Raw genomic sequence first — 15,571 nt, 5'->3', positions numbered from 1 at the left:
TTGTCTAAAGCACCCCCAGAAGAACTCCCTGGCCCAGGTGCGCAGCCTGCGGCGTTTGGCTCCCGGCCTCCCGGGGAGATGGGGGCAGGAGTACCGGGAACTTCGCGTGTTGCCCCCTCTCCCCCACAAGACTGGCCCCCCCATTGGGATTGACCCTCAGATCCCCCCCCCCCCGGGAACCCGAGCGTGGGACAGCGGGCGGCACAGCTGAGCGCCTCCTGCCGCGGCAGGTACCTGGTCCCCTTCCCGGTGCAACAGAAGGGAGCGCCCTGCCCGCGCCGCCCCGGGCGGTGACACTCACATTGTGATGGTCTTGCCCCTCGCCGTGCCGCTGGGAAACTCTCGGATCCCCATAGGGAGGGGCAGGGGTGGAGTGGGGGCTCCCAGACTTCAGGAAAAGGTGCAGCCGGGGGCTGTCACCGGCCGATGGGACAGAGAAGAAGAAGGGGGCGGGTGCCGGGGCCGCAGGCGCTGCAGAGGGGCTGCCAGGGCTTGCACCGGCCGCTCGAGAAGCGGGGAGCCAAGCGCCCAGATTGCCGCCGCCGCCGCCGCCGCCGCAGGTGCGTCTCCCGTCCCCAGCGGAGGCCAGGTGCTGGCTGGCTGCTGCCGCCGCGGCGCCTGGGTTAGGGGGTGGAGGGAAGGGCTCCGCGCCCGCTCGCACGCCCCCCACCTCCCTGGGCTGGGCTTGGCTTTCCCGCGCTCCTCCGGCGGGGGGGGCGCGGCGCAGCCCCCTTCCCGACTTTTCCTCTTCCTCCGCCGCCGCCTGTGGCCGTCCCGCTCGCTTCCGACAGGGGGGGCCAGGCAGCGCCGTCGCCGCGGCTGCCAGGGCGGGCGCGGCAGGGGCTGGGAGGCGACCAGAGGCACCTGTCCGCGGGCCCCGGCTCCTCAGCGTGGGCGGGTTTCTGGAGCTCAGCTGCGGGGGGGGCCCCCTGGCGCCGGGCAAATGCAGGGACTGAACCACGGTGACGTCAAAAGCCCAGCGGGGCAGGTTCGGAGCCGCCCGGTTCCCAACGCGCCCCCAAATGAAGCGGCCGGCGGCGCGGCGCGTCAGGGGCAGGCCCCGGCCCCGGCCGCTGAGCTAGTCGCGGCCGAAGTTGCGCTCGGCCCTGAGGAGTGGCGGCTTTGCGGGACTGGAGCGAAAGCCCCAACCCGAGACTGGAGCGCCGCTCCCGTCAAGCTTAGGGGCTTTGTAGGAATTTACCCCGGGCTCCAGCCTGGCTGGGTTTGGGAGTTCGGAAGGTAACTAAACCCTGGACAGCGGATTTTCAAAGGGTTTCCTAAAAATCAGAGGTTGGCTGTAATGGCGCTTCGCCGGCACCTTCCATCCCGGGATCTCAAAGCACTTTCCCAACAACAATCAGGATTACCTGGGAGGTAGGTAGGAATTATCCACGTTTTGCCTTTGTGGAATTTAAGGAGCAGAGGCTCGGATCCTGGTATGTAGGTGCCTCACGCCCATTGATTTCAATTAGGCACGTTTTGGGCCTGAGAATGTAACTTAATTGCCCACGGTGACACAGCTGGTCTGCCGCAGACTTGAGATTTGAGTCCGGATCTCCAGGCTTCTAGAGATTCATGATTTAATCACAAGAACACAAGCTATTTGGGCTAGGGACTGGCTTTTTGTTGTGTTTCAACAGTGCATGGTGCACTGGGGCTGGGACCTCTAGTTGCTACTGCCATACAAGTAAATACATTTTCGGAGCATTGAGATTACTTCAACAAAGAAAGACAAGAGCCTTATTGAAAGAAAAAGGAACAGTAGCACTTTATGTTAAGGTTCTATTTACAAAGATTTTAAAGGGTTAGTAAATGATTAGCATATGTTTTAAGCATGTTACAGACATAATTAGAATATTTTATGGATGGTTATGAACATATCCGTAGGTACTTATAAGCAACACTTATAACCAGCCTATTGAGCTGTTGGACTTTATAACAATTGATTAAAACATGTTTTAAGCACTCATTAACCCAGCATAAATGGAACCTTAATATATCATGTAACCAAAAATTATAGGTGGGATTTTCAGAAACACTCAGCATTGGTCTAACTCTGCTCCCACTGATGCCAATGGGAACAAAAAGAAAAGCAGTACTTGTGACACCTTAGAGACTAACAAATTTATTAGAGCATAAGCTTTCGTGAGCTACAGCTCACTTCATCGGATGCATTTGGTGGAAAAAACAGAGGAGAGATTTATATACACACACAGAGAACATGAAACAATGGGTTTATCATACACACTGTAAGGAGAGTGATCACTTAAGATAAGCCATCACCAACAGCAGGGGGGGGAAAGGAGGAAAACCTTTCATGGTGACAAGCAAGGTAGGCTAATTCCAGCAGTTAACAAGAATATCAGAGGAACAGTGGGGGGTGGGGTGGGGGAGAATATCAGAGGAACAGTGGGGGGTGAGGGGGGGAATACCCCACCCCCCACTGTTCCTCTGATATTCTTGTTAACTGCTGGAATTAGCCTACCTTGCTTGTCACCATGAAAGGTTTTCCTCCTTTCCCCCCCCTGCTGCTAGTGATGGCTTATCTTAAGTGATCACTCTCCTTACAGTGGGTATGATAAACCCATTGTTTCATGTTCTCTGTGTGTGTATATAAATCTCTCCTCTGTTTTTTCCACCAAATGCATCCGACGCACGAAAGCTTATGCTCTAATAAATTTGTTAGTCTCTAAGGTGCCACAAGTACTGCTTTTTCTTTTTGCGAATACAGACTAACACGGCTGCTACTCTGAAATGGGAACAAAGTTAGCCCAGTGTTGGGTACATTTTGAAAATCCTACCTAAACGTCTGTGTTAACACTGCAAAGACTTTGGGCCCAATCCTGCAGTCCTTAGTCAAGAAAAACTATGGGTTGTTTTATTAGGACCATTACCAATTCAGCAAGGTGTCTAAGCATGTGAGTAGCCCCACTGACTGCTCCATGTGCTGAAGTTAGGCATGTGGGTAAGTATCATGTTGAATCAGGACCGATAGTAATATAGGGAATGATTGTCTTAGATTGCCTCAATGCCTATATATTGTTCATTGTGTACATATACACAATGAAAAATCGGATTAAAATCTGCAAGCATTATTTACTATGAGAACATTTGACCATCTGAAAGTAGGAACATATACGAAGATTTACATATCTGGAAGCATCGCTTTTTGTTGTTGTTTTAATAGAAGAATCTTTGTAGAAGGACCAGGGGGAAATCTTTTCTCTCTTTCCTCTTCAATTTGATATATTTTAGAGCACCTAGGTATTTAATTGCAAAGTTAATAGATATCAGTTAAATAAAACCACTTGCCCTGCATAGCATTCACGAATCACTGTCACTTTATCTAGAATAAAAACAAAAAATCTATCAGACAAAAGCTAAACTAAATATCTGAACTGCGTATTGTACTGAATACATGTATTGAAAATATATATTTTATTTATTGCATACACAATCATGATTTTGAATAGCAGTATGCTAAAGTGAAAACAACTATAGCTTGGGAACTCGGGGTGAAACCCCCAATACAGCAGAATTGTCGTCCTGTTATACAGAGATGGGTAGGAGCTGTCCAGGGAAACTCAGCCCTCTGTGCAACAAAGTTGAGCTCCTTGCAAGGTAAACATAAACCACGGTGCAGGAAGGATTTTAATAATGGCTGGGACGGTGTCAAGAAGATGCCCCACTGAATCTGTAATTGCATAGATCATTGGCTTCATGTAAACTTCGTTCAGGGATCTCATTCCCTAATCCAGAGTAGCATCTGAAACAATAGCTATAAATAGAATTGGGTTGGGATTACTTTCCTCCCAAACCTAGCATAGTTTCCTGCGTGGAGCTTAGGTGCCCAAGCTGTGTGTGGAAGGTGAGGGTGGGAATTCACCATGAAGGAGTTCTCATGTCAGTAGTACCCTGAAGTGTCCGATTGCTGCATTTCTGCATAGTGTAAAACTCTCAGTGTAATGTGGGTTCAGTTCCCTGGTTCCAGCCAAATTGCACTCAACGTGAGACCTAGTTTTGTTATACCAATAAAATAAAAACCAGCAGGAATATTAAAGGGGAAAAGGCAAAATGCCACATTTGTTGTGAATACAGGAAGAATCATGGTAAGCAGTTAGTTATAGCTATAACATTCCATTCAATTTCATATTTATTCACGCACGCACGCATGTACGTACGTTCTACAAGGTTGTTATCATAGTTACCAGCCTTAGAGTTGCTCATGCCAAGCCACTGGCCAGGTGGCCTGAACATGAGGAGGGAGCAGGGCCTTGTCAGATGCTCATCTGATGCTCCTGGAAGTTGGTTTGCAGAATCAGACCCCTAAGTTTTCACTTTCTATAGTCCATTTTTATAGGAATTTTTTCCTATGCCAGTCTATGGGAATTACTTCATCATGCTGTTGCTGAATCAATCAGCAGATGGCACATTCCTGATGGCTCCGCGCTGCCAGATGTTATCTTGTTCTTTGGTTCTCCCATTCTTGAGGCTGTTGGGTGGATTCCAGTCTGCCCTCCGGGGGTCCTCTGGTTATTTCCACTTGACGCCTTCTTCAGCTGATGGACACTGGATTCTTAGGCTGGCACCTCCCTGATAATTCAGTTATTATCCACACCAAGCATCCATCCACATACATCCTCTATCTCTATTTTAATCACAATTGTTAACAAAGCAAGATGAATACAACAAAAGGGTGGGGAGTCTCTGGGTGCTGTTTCTGTTGTTACAGAGTATTGCTTTGAGTCCCCTCTCTGTGAGTAGTTCTTGTTGCAAAGAATTGCTTTGAGAACAGACTGTCTTAGAATGTACTAATACAATTAGCAGCTTGCAAGTTTCACACATAGAGGGAGAGAAACAGTACCAAAAACCAAGAGACCTCTTAATTAGTAATACCCTGGAATCTAAACTATGGGGAATCAAACTCGTTTGTGATTTTAATCCAACAGTTTGACACCAGAAGTGGGAGGCATAAAGCCACCTACTTCACTTGGATTCTGCCTATCTGCCCTATTTAGGGCAACTTTCCATCCTCTGTGCCACCAGAGTGGTACAAAGGAGATGGGGCCACAGTGTTTACATGTCAATTTAGAGATAAACCAGAACAATTCCTCACGCTCAGACCTGCTGATAGGGGATTATTTTCCTGCTTTCTTCTTTTTCAAACTACAGCAAGAAACTAATGTAACACTATAAGCGGCATACAGCAAAGTGTGACACTGGATCCTTTGGGTGATAGTATTGACAATCCGTTACAACAGTCATTCATAAAAAGATGAACTTTCTTTTTCTTTTTGGTCAAGTGTATAAGGGGGTGCAGTTACAGGGGCTCTGCAGATGTCAGTAAAGTTAAAATGTCAAAACTACAGTAAAAGGAAACATCGGAATTGCCAACTCATGATTTTATTGTGAGTCTCACAATAATTGATTTCAGAGTAGCAGCTGTGTTAGTCTGTACCCACAAAAAGAAAAGGAGTACTTGTGGCACCTTAGAGACTAACATATTTATTTGAGCATAAGCTTTTGTGTTTTTCTTAAAACCCCAGCTGCTGGATTCATGTGAATACAAGAGAATTTTAGCTTTCATTAAAAAAGTATGTTTCTAGCCCTCATGGTTGCAGGGGAAAGCATGAAAATGTGACCCTCCTTGCACCCTATAAGGCAAATAAAGAGGATCAAAAACATTTATTTAAAAAAACCTCATGATTTTTCAACATTTGAGATATGTTACAATATTAATAACACTATCCCACAACAAGAAACAATTATACAATACAACAGTCAGAAAAATTCACAATATAGTATTATAGAACATGCTACTTTAAGAGACTAGGCAAAATCTGGTTTATTTTACTGACATGAACATCTCAAGCAAGATTTGGCACAATGTGTCAGCTGGCATGTTAATGAGGACATCTGGTGGGGCTGTTGTGGCACCAGAGTTTTGTTGCAGTAATCAATGAGAGAGCTTACACCTTTGCAGAATGTTTCACAACAATGTAATATTTCAATAGCAGAATATGAATAACCCCCAAGCAGTGCTTAAAGTTGGGCTTTACCATATTATGAAAAGCAGCTGTATTCACAAAATGTCTTAGCACAAAGGAATAGTTCATGCTTGCTATGACAGAGCACAGGGTCTTCTGTTCAGTAGTCCAGATCTACAAAGGGACTTAGGTGCTACTGTAATCCACAAAACCTCTGCTCAGCTGCCACCTAAATCTGTAGGTACCTAAACTCACATGGTGCCTACATTTTTGCTGTAAAAATCCTCTTGGTGCATGAGTGACAACCTCTGGGCAAAAAGAAAAGGAGTACTTGTGGCACCTTAGAGACTAACAAATTTATTTGAGCATAAGCTTTCATGAGCTGCAGCTCCCTTCATCGGATGCAACCTCTGGGCATGCGCACTGCTGCCTCAGGTAGGCCCCCGGATGCCTATCTCATGCCTAAGCCCCAGCAGGATCCTCATACCAGGAGGAGATAGGCATTGCCCCATCTCTCTCACCTATGGTGTCCAGTCCACTAAGTATACTCAAAGCATGCCTAGCTGCACAGAAGATGGTGAGAGAGAAGAGGGCCTCCCTAATAACCTCTAGTCAAGTGGTTAGAGCACTCATCTGGGATGTGGGACACCCCAGATCAATTTCCCCTCTTTCCTCCTGCCCCACATCTGATGAGGAGAAAGAATTTGCACAGGGATTTCCTCCATCTCAGATGAGTGCCCTAATGCCTGTGTGATGCTGGCAGACCGGGTGCCAGCTCATGCCAAGGTCCCCGTGCCTCAATTGAATACCGACAAATACATTGCTGAAATCAGTCTGGCTCACCTGTGTGCTAGTATTGTTAAAATAGGTATTAGAATTCTAAGAATGTGTTTAGTGATTAATGAATGCAGCAACCCACAAGTATTCAATAATCTGACTTATAACATCTGTATCTCACATTCATAGAATCATAGGACTGGAAGGGACCTCGAGAGGTCATTTAGTCCAGCCCCCTGCACTCATGGCAAGACTAGGTATTACCTAGACCATCCCTGACAGTTGTTTGTCTAACCTACTCTTAAAAATTTCCAATGATGAAGACTACACAACCTCCCTAGGCAATTTATTCCAGTGCTTAACCATCCTGACAGTTAGGAATTTTTTCCTAGTATCCAACCTAAACCACCCTTGCTGCAATTTAAGCCGACTGCTTCTTGCTCTATCCTCAGAGGTTAAGGAGAAAAAATGTTCTTCCTCCTCCTTGTAACAACCTTTTCTATACTTGAAAACTGTTATCATGTCCCCTCTCAGTCTTCTCTTCTCCAGACTAACAAACCCAATTTTCTTCAGTCTTCCCTCAAAGGTCATGTTTTCTAGAACTTTAATATTTTTTGTTGCTCTTCTCTGGACTTTCTCCAATTTGTCCACCTTTCCTGAAATGTGGTGCCCAGAACTGCACACAATGTTCCAGTTGAGTCCTAATCAGCATGGAGTAGAGCTGAAGAATTACTTCTCATGTCTTGCTTACAACACTCCTGCTAATGCACCCCAGAATGATTATTGCTTTTTTTTTTTTTTTTTTTTTTTGGCAAGTGTTACACTGTTTCATTTAGTTTGTGATCCACTATAATCCCCTGATCCCTTTCTGCCTACTCCTTCCTAGGCAGTCATCTCCCATTTTGAATGTATGCAACTGATTGCTCCTTCCTGAATGGAGTACTTTGTGTTTTTGTCCTTATTGAATTTCATCCTGTTTACTTCAGACCATTTCTCCAGTTTGTCCAGATCATTTTGAATTTTAATCCTACCCTCCAAAGCACTTGCAACTCCTTCTATCTTGGTATCTTCTGCAACTTTATAAGTGTACTCTCTATGCCATTATCTAAATCACTGATGAAGATATTAAACAGAACCAGACCCAGAAGTGATCCTTGTATTGTAAGGTAATATTTGAGCACTTGCATTGTAAGCCTTTGTAATGGTGTAAATCACTAGATAGGAGAGAGACACATTAATTAGTGTGAATGCTGGTCTCCAACAGAAGGTGTTATGTTCTGCCCTACAAGGAGGACCCAGACACCAGACAGACTAGACTGGAACATCAAAGAGGACAAAAGACTTTGCTGTTTACTTTCCACCACCTCCCTCTCCTCCCTCCCCCCCCCCCGCCCCAACCTTCGCAAACATGAATCTTACAAGTGAATTCTTCCCATTGGCTGAGTTTGAAGCTGAAAGTAGAAGTGGGAGAGGGGAATAAAAAACCCCTAACAAGGAGAAACTGTATCTTTATGCTGCTTGGACTCTGGGGGGGGGGAAAGATTATTAGGCATAAGCAAAAGATCCCCAGTGCTTAGCCTGGATTAGCCCTACATGACATATAGAGTTTATTATAGAAGTGTGTATTACTTAAGATTGGAACTCATTTGTATGCATGTATGTTTACCCCCTTTAACCTTGTAAACAACTCTCATTTATTTTCCTATCAATAAATCTGTATATAGTTTATTATAGGATTGGCTACAGGTGTTGTCTTTGATGTGAGATCTAAGGTACAATTTACCTAAGGTAAGTGACTGGTCCTTTGGGGCTGGAAGTCACCTGAATATTGGTGGGATTCATGGTGTAAGGGACCATCTGTCACAAAGGTAGGCTCACCTGGGTGGAAGACAGATCAAAGTACCGAGGGGGGACTGTCTGTGCCTCCGTGTTAAGGCTGTTATAGTGCCCGAGGAGTTTACACTTGGTAATTGATTGGTGAAATCTAAGTATGGAACTCACAACCAATTTGAGGGTTGTGCCCTGTTTCCTAACAGTCTGCCCTGAGGTTGATGATCATTCTCTTGAGCCACTGCAGGACAGTTTGGACTATAAGATATTCTGATGAGAGTGTCTCTGTCTCTCCTGTGGACACTGGTGCACTTTGTTTAGATAATTAAAAAAGACTGGGCCAGACAGATTGGTGCTTCCCTGCAGTCTAGACTTAAGTACCTAACATCCTGAGAGGAGCAGGGCTTAGGACACACTTGTCTCTTTAGCATCTCTGATTAGCTAGCTTAGGCAGCTCCCTGCCTAGTGCACTTACTATTGTGGATCTCATTCTCAGCCACCTATCTCTCTTCATTCATTATATAGCGAGCCAAGGTGCTTAACAAAGGGCTTGTGGATTCCAGTGATTTTCAAGGCATCTGCAAGTTACATGTTGCAATGTTGAGGACTTGTCTACAGTTGAAATGCTACAGTGGTACAGCTGCATCAGTGTAGCACTTCAGTATACACATTACGTATGCCAATGGGAGAGGTTCGGCACAGGTAATCCACCTCCCTAATAGGCAGTAGGTAGGTCGACCGAAGAATTCTTCCATCAACTTAGCACTGTATACTGGGGGTTAGATCAGCTTAACTATACCACTCGGGGATGTGGATTTTTCACACCCCTGAGTGACATAGCTATGCCAATGTAAGTTCCCAGTGTAAACCAGTCCTGAGAGTGCAATATCTAAGTCCCTTTGTGGATATGGGCCAGCATCTACAGATGTTTCTAGTCATCAGGAAGCTATACTCTTGACTGACAGTTCCTTAGGCAGTCAGATCTTAACAGGCAGAGTACTAATATGTCCTACTGACTGTGTTACTGACAACCTAGTATCTTGTTGCAGACAAAGATTATTTTCACTTTCACCAGCACTAGTTTGACAAAAGTTTCCCTAAGACTGGAGTTTATACCCATCAAAAAAATAATACCTTAAGGGAGAGGGTAAGTAGAATTTTGCATGACTAGCATAACACAGTCTATACATATGACCACAGTAAGGATAGTAATGTTATGTCACAATACATTAAAACAATTATAAATGAAAATTATTGCATCAAGCCATCTAACTTGGTCTCCCTCATCGGGTTCAGAAAAGCGCATCTAGAAGCTCTGAAATGTGGTGGGGGAAAAAAAGCTAGTTCATCTCCTTGTAACTGAGTCTTTTAAATAGGCAATACTTTTGTGTCATAGCTATCTGTATTGTTTGAGCACTGCAGGTATACAGAAACCATTAAGTGAAAAGGTTCCTATCCCAAGGAGCTTACAGTGTCACTCAGGCAAATACAACATGCGGGGTTACAATACTCTAGGGATGTGTGGAGATGCTATATAGCTAAATTACACAATTTTGCCATATAAATAAACTTGGGGCCAGTTTCTGACATCCTTCCTCATGCTGAGTCATATCAAATCCATAAGTGGTTCCACTGAAATCAATGGGAACCACTTGGTGATTAAGGTGCTAATCAGTGTGAGTAAGGGTATCGTAGTCTGACAGGCTGTTTTACATGTGAAATATTTAGGATTAGCAACATAACATTACATAACAGGAGCTCTTCTAGTCTATCCTGTCAAAATGTTTTCATTTCATATTATATAAAAAAACTTAATATTTCCATAAAATGTATCTAACCAACTGACTTATTATGACCACAAAAGTATGGAAATTTAAAGTTCAGGTTGAAATTCTGAGCTGACATCAAGGACCAAATTCACAGCTGGTGTAAGCAGAAACAACTCAGTTGACCTCAGTGAAGTCCTATCTGCTTATGCAAGCAGTGACTGACATCTCTAATTCATCCCATTTGCTGAGGCCAGTTGTAGCGTATGTATTCAGCTTACCCACTGTTTTGACATCCCCACAATGCATAGCACACCTGTCTGTTTTTTAAAAAATGCTAACATTTAATAGATTTGTCTGGTTTGATCAAAGTGTAATCAGAAGTTTCACTCAATCTGAGGAGGTCACTAGAAGCAACACATCTTGAGTACCATAAAGAGGCTTAGTCTGCAGAATGGGGGCTTCCAATGAGATAAGAAGATCTGATGATAATATTATTGTATGAAGTTTCTCTAAGCAAACATCACTGTTGCAATGATGATCTGTTTTCTCATCTCTGATATTTACACAGTAATACTTGTAAATCTGTTAAAACTTCCTTAAATAAAAAACAAACAGATACAAAACAAAACACCATTCCCATTCCACTCAGCCAGGACCACATGCAAAACAATGCATCTCCTTTTCTATCCCACTCCCCTCTCCCTATTCTGACCTCTTCCAGCTCCCTCCCTGTCCTGCCCCTCTTCTGGAAAAACAACTAGTTCCAATATTCATCTACTTATTTCCCCTCAATCTTTGACCCCTCACATTTTCCCTCCTGCCTACTGCTCTCCCGTGTAAGACTCATAAATCAGAATATGTATATTAGAGTATTTTAATGTAAACGTAACTCATTTGTGTAAGAACTAGATGGAAAGCCAGGACTATGACTTCCTGTGCCCTGGTGGAACTGTTCTGAAGAGATCACAGAAGGGACCCAGGTCTGATGAGCAGCCTGTGGTTGGAAGAGGCCAGTGCTCCCTGAAAGCAGCGGGCTTGTGCAACCTGTCTTTGGTTTTGGATTATGGCAAAAAATAATAAAATGCTCCAGTTACAAACAGCACCCTTGTCTGGGAGTGGAACCTCCCCACCTCCCAGTCTACTTCCTATCCATCACATTTCCCTGCACTAGGGCTTGCTAGCCCTTCCTCTGGCTCCCTGGCCTCCCTGCTGACGGTCATGTTTTTTGGCTCTCTGGATCGATTGCTGAGACTCCCTCTGCTGCTTCCCCTACCAGCCATTCAGTTTGCCTCCCTGCCTTCAGCTTCTTCCTTCTCCTCTAGGGAGAGCCCAAAGGGAACTAGAGGAGGTGCCAAAGGTAGAAAATGCTGAGCAGCAAACTTCCCAAACCTCGTGTTTAGAGGGCCACCACTCATTTAATCCCAAGATCACCGCTGTCCCACACCAATTTGGTGTCCCCTCATTTTTACTCTCCAAAATAATTAGTCAGAAAGGAAGAACCATGAAATGGAGGTTACAAAAAGAATTATTTACACGGAAGCAATGGCTCCCCAGGCCTTGGAAGTTTTCCATATCAATTTGTCCCCCGCTCATTTGGGGTTATTGTCAGACGCAGCATCCCACATTTGGGGCCTTGTTGGTTGAGAGAGACGCTGAGCCGCCAGGAATAAGAGAAAGAGAGGAGTCATAGCAGCAGCAGCCTGCTCAGTCTACCCTGTTGAGAAGAGAACTCCACAAGGAGCCATGGAGAATCTGAGGGGAAAGGGGTAAGACTGTGGCTGGGAACTGGAGGAAGAACTGCTGGATTGGGGGGGCAGGGGGGGAAAGAAATTGATGTGTTTGGTGAGTTGTGTAACATGACACCCATTGGTGCTGGTCTCACCGGGAAGCTGGGAGTCTCCTCCATTCCAGTGGGATAAAGCTCCCCCTGTTTCTAGTCTTGCAACTATATGAAGTATTGGAGTGTAAAGCTGTGACATTTTTTAAATACAGAAAATGCATCACTGGCCCAGGACAGAATCATGCCTGTGTGCGTCTTTGGGCAGGGGTAATTTTTGAAAAGAAAAAGGAAAATTTGGAGAGTGAATCACTAGGCTGGGGAGAGGGGTGGTGGTTTAATTTATTTATTTATTTATTTTTTTAAATACAATGGCAACTGGTTGAGGCTACTCAGCTGTTTGGAATGTTAAAAATCCTGGGAGCTGGGTTTGTGAACTAAGAGCATACAAGATGGTCAAAAGTGCATTATAAATTTATTTCTTACATGGCCCTGCAATTTAATCACATGGACATCTCCATATTTGCATTTTGAGTACTATAATAAGTTATGCACACACATCTTTTCAATGTCTTGTTCAGGAAGAATTTTTTGGAGGGGTGAAAGGAAGAGTTATCAAAATATTTTGTCCAACCTGGCTGAGACTACAGTTCTGTCACTTTTTCCTCCAAGACAACAAGTATGTTCTTCCTGTAAAATGTTCAGCCTTTCCTTATCTGGAACTGGTATATTTTAAAACTGCCATTTACCTGAGTGGTACATTATTCCACTCCAGTATCTTTTCAGCTGGAGACATTTAACAGATATCTATTTCTGAAACATTAAAAAAATAAGTTTGTCATGATAAGAAAAGGAGTACATCGGATGAAGTGAGCTGTAGCTCACGAAAGCTTATGCTCTAATAAATTTGTTAGTCTCTAAGGTGCCACCAGTACTCCTTTTCCTTTTGCGAATACAGACTAACACGGCTGCTACTCTGAAACCTTTGTCATGATAGTGATAGTAAGGACTGATTATTACCACAGCATAATACACACAAGTGCTATTCAAGTTTCTCCACTCCATTCATTTGTAGTCAACAATATCCCAGGCTAACTGCATGTCTGCACAGGGCCAAAGGTTAGCATCGCTATTCCACGGGAGCCTTAAGGCAGCACTGCTTCTCAATGGAAGACTGTTTAGTGTGAAGCTAATATTTACATCCTGTATTTCTTTACCTGGTTTTCCATTTCTTGTGGTGATAAGTTTGGAACAATGACATTATTTGATTAAGCTTTCTCACAGAGTTATTGCTGAATGGACTATTCTGCTTGTAGAATTAATAAAAAGGCTAAGACACTTCATTAACATGCTTGGGATTGAGCTGGACTGGCTGCAGTGCGAGTTCAGTTGTGCCAAAGGGCATGTGCTAAGGAAACTCAGAAAGCTTTTAAATCATATTTTTAAAGGCTGAATCAGTAGCTGTCCTTGTGATAGTTTTAGTCCAGAGCTCTCCAGAACATTTTTCCCCATTGATGCTAGTGGTACTTAGTATGCAGAACTATACAGGCAGAAGTGGTGTGGTTTATTATTTTGGATATTCAAAGCATCAAGCTTAATTTATTAAAAAGTAAAACAAAAAAGCTGGCACATGTAAAAATTGTCATCTTCTTGATGTTTGACACAAAGTAGAATCACCGAGTGGACCAAATATCACCCGGGTGTAAGTGGGCCAAACTTCATTTATCTGGGCTGAGTTAGAACCAATTGGCCTGATTCTCCACTACCTTACCCTTTGTGTAGGCATTTACATCTATGCAAAAGCATTTGATACTGTTTGATAGACCTGTCTTTGAAGGATACTGGCAGACATGAATTCCAAAACATTTCACAGAATTCATTGCAAGTCTCCACCACCAGCAACAGACCATGGTGCAAACAGCAGTAGGTGACAGTGAGTGGTTTTCTCCTGGTTAGAGTTTGAGACAAGATCATATTTTACCCCAAGCCTCTTAAACATATATGCAGAATTTATTATGAGACAAGCCTTGGGAGGGGGAGTTGGTGAACCAACCTCAGTTATGCTGATGACATGATACTCTTGCTACAACCACCAACGTTATGCAACAAAATGTTGGAATCTGTAAATTCAGTTCTGGCAAAGACTCTTGAGTATGTCCTGGATGAGCCCCCACCCAATGTCTATGTTAGAAATATTATTGGAGAGAAGCAGATCCTGATGTCAGAAAACAGATGCACAACTATATACTTTGATTACATTGGGGTAGAGATGGAAATAACCTTCAGAAGGTTATTATGGAAGGAATGGCGGAGGGTCATTGTAGTAGAGATGACCAGCAAGGGGATGTTTGCATGGTGTATGGCAGATCACTGGAAGCTGAGCTGCTGAGTACTTGAAGTTGGTGATAGACCATAAAGACTTTAGAAAATTCTGCTATGATGTCACAAATGAATAAATGGATTTACTTACTTAAAATGAGTGCATACATGCACTTTGCCAGGTGTAAATGACTACACAAAGGCCAAGACCAACATCTTCAGTTTCTCTGCAAAATCAATGTGGCAAATGTAATTGTGCAAACTGTGTTGTCGAGTAAATGGTAATGGGTAAATGAATAATGAACAAGTAGTCTTTTCTCAGTGGATTCAGCTGCAAACAATCCCTTGTTCCTAGACACAAGAAGCTGTCTTTCTGCATTGCTAAAATACTGTACAAGCTCTGACTCGTACATGTTTAAAATCATAAAACTTTAAGCCCAAAGTATCCTCCAATTTGAAATTCAAAGGTCTGATTCTAATCTCATTTTACAGAAATTTTAATGCTGATATAACTCCCTTGATTTAATGGAGTTATTCCTGATTAATACCCACAGAATTCACAGGCACTTTGTTTCAAAGACTGGAGATTTTTCAGAGGAATTATTTATCATGTCTTTAATGAAGTATGTGAGTACAGGCAAAGTTGTTCCCTATATCTGTTGTTTGAAATAGTTTTAAAAGTTCTTGACTTATGAATAATGTTTAGTTAAAAAGTAAAACAACCTTCTGAGTTTTCATATAGCTTTGTGCTCAGTCTGATGATCTCCTTGTTTTAAAGAACTTTTTAATACTCTCATTTTCTTGAAAAATCAATATTTCAAAGCCCTCAACTAAGGCCGCTAGGTGCTGTAGTAATAAAATAATAAATGATGATAATCTTGGAATCATAGACGTGTAGGTCTGGAAGGACCTTGAGAGAGATAATATCTGATCTTCCCATCTTGATCCAGACAAAATTCCCAAGGAACTAAAAATTATGGGGATTCTCTAAGGAGGCCCTCTAAAGAAACTTTAGGCATGACCATGTCATCTAATATGATAACAAAAGGTCATTAAGAAATCCAAACTAAAAAACAGTGCTTGTCTATGGCGGGGGGGGAAGCTGTCTGACA

General features: G+C 43.4%; 1 protein-coding gene across 2 annotated transcripts in view; it reads right to left on the bottom strand.

Moving 5' to 3' along the window:
* Nucleotides 1-1,417, bottom strand: part of SLC35F3 (solute carrier family 35 member F3) — a 265,347-nt gene extending 263,930 nt beyond the window's left edge. Inside the window, exon 1 of one of the 2 annotated variants that reach the window (XM_038395729.2) lies at nucleotides 302-1,417. In XM_038395729.2, coding sequence (XP_038251657.1) covers nucleotides 302-354 — 53 coding nt within the window. In that variant the 5' untranslated portion in view covers nucleotides 355-1,417. The remainder of the gene's footprint in view (nucleotides 1-301) is intronic. The other variant, XM_043511379.1, reaches the window with a different exon arrangement.
* Between the last annotated feature and the right edge of the window lie 14,154 nt (nucleotides 1,418-15,571).

Source organism: Dermochelys coriacea, chromosome 3 (assembly GCF_009764565.3).
Source record: "Dermochelys coriacea isolate rDerCor1 chromosome 3, rDerCor1.pri.v4, whole genome shotgun sequence".
Lineage (NCBI taxonomy): Eukaryota > Metazoa > Chordata > Testudines > Dermochelyidae > Dermochelys > Dermochelys coriacea.
The sequence above is the reverse complement of the archived record's forward strand: the minus strand, read 5'-3'. Positions and strand labels throughout refer to the sequence as shown.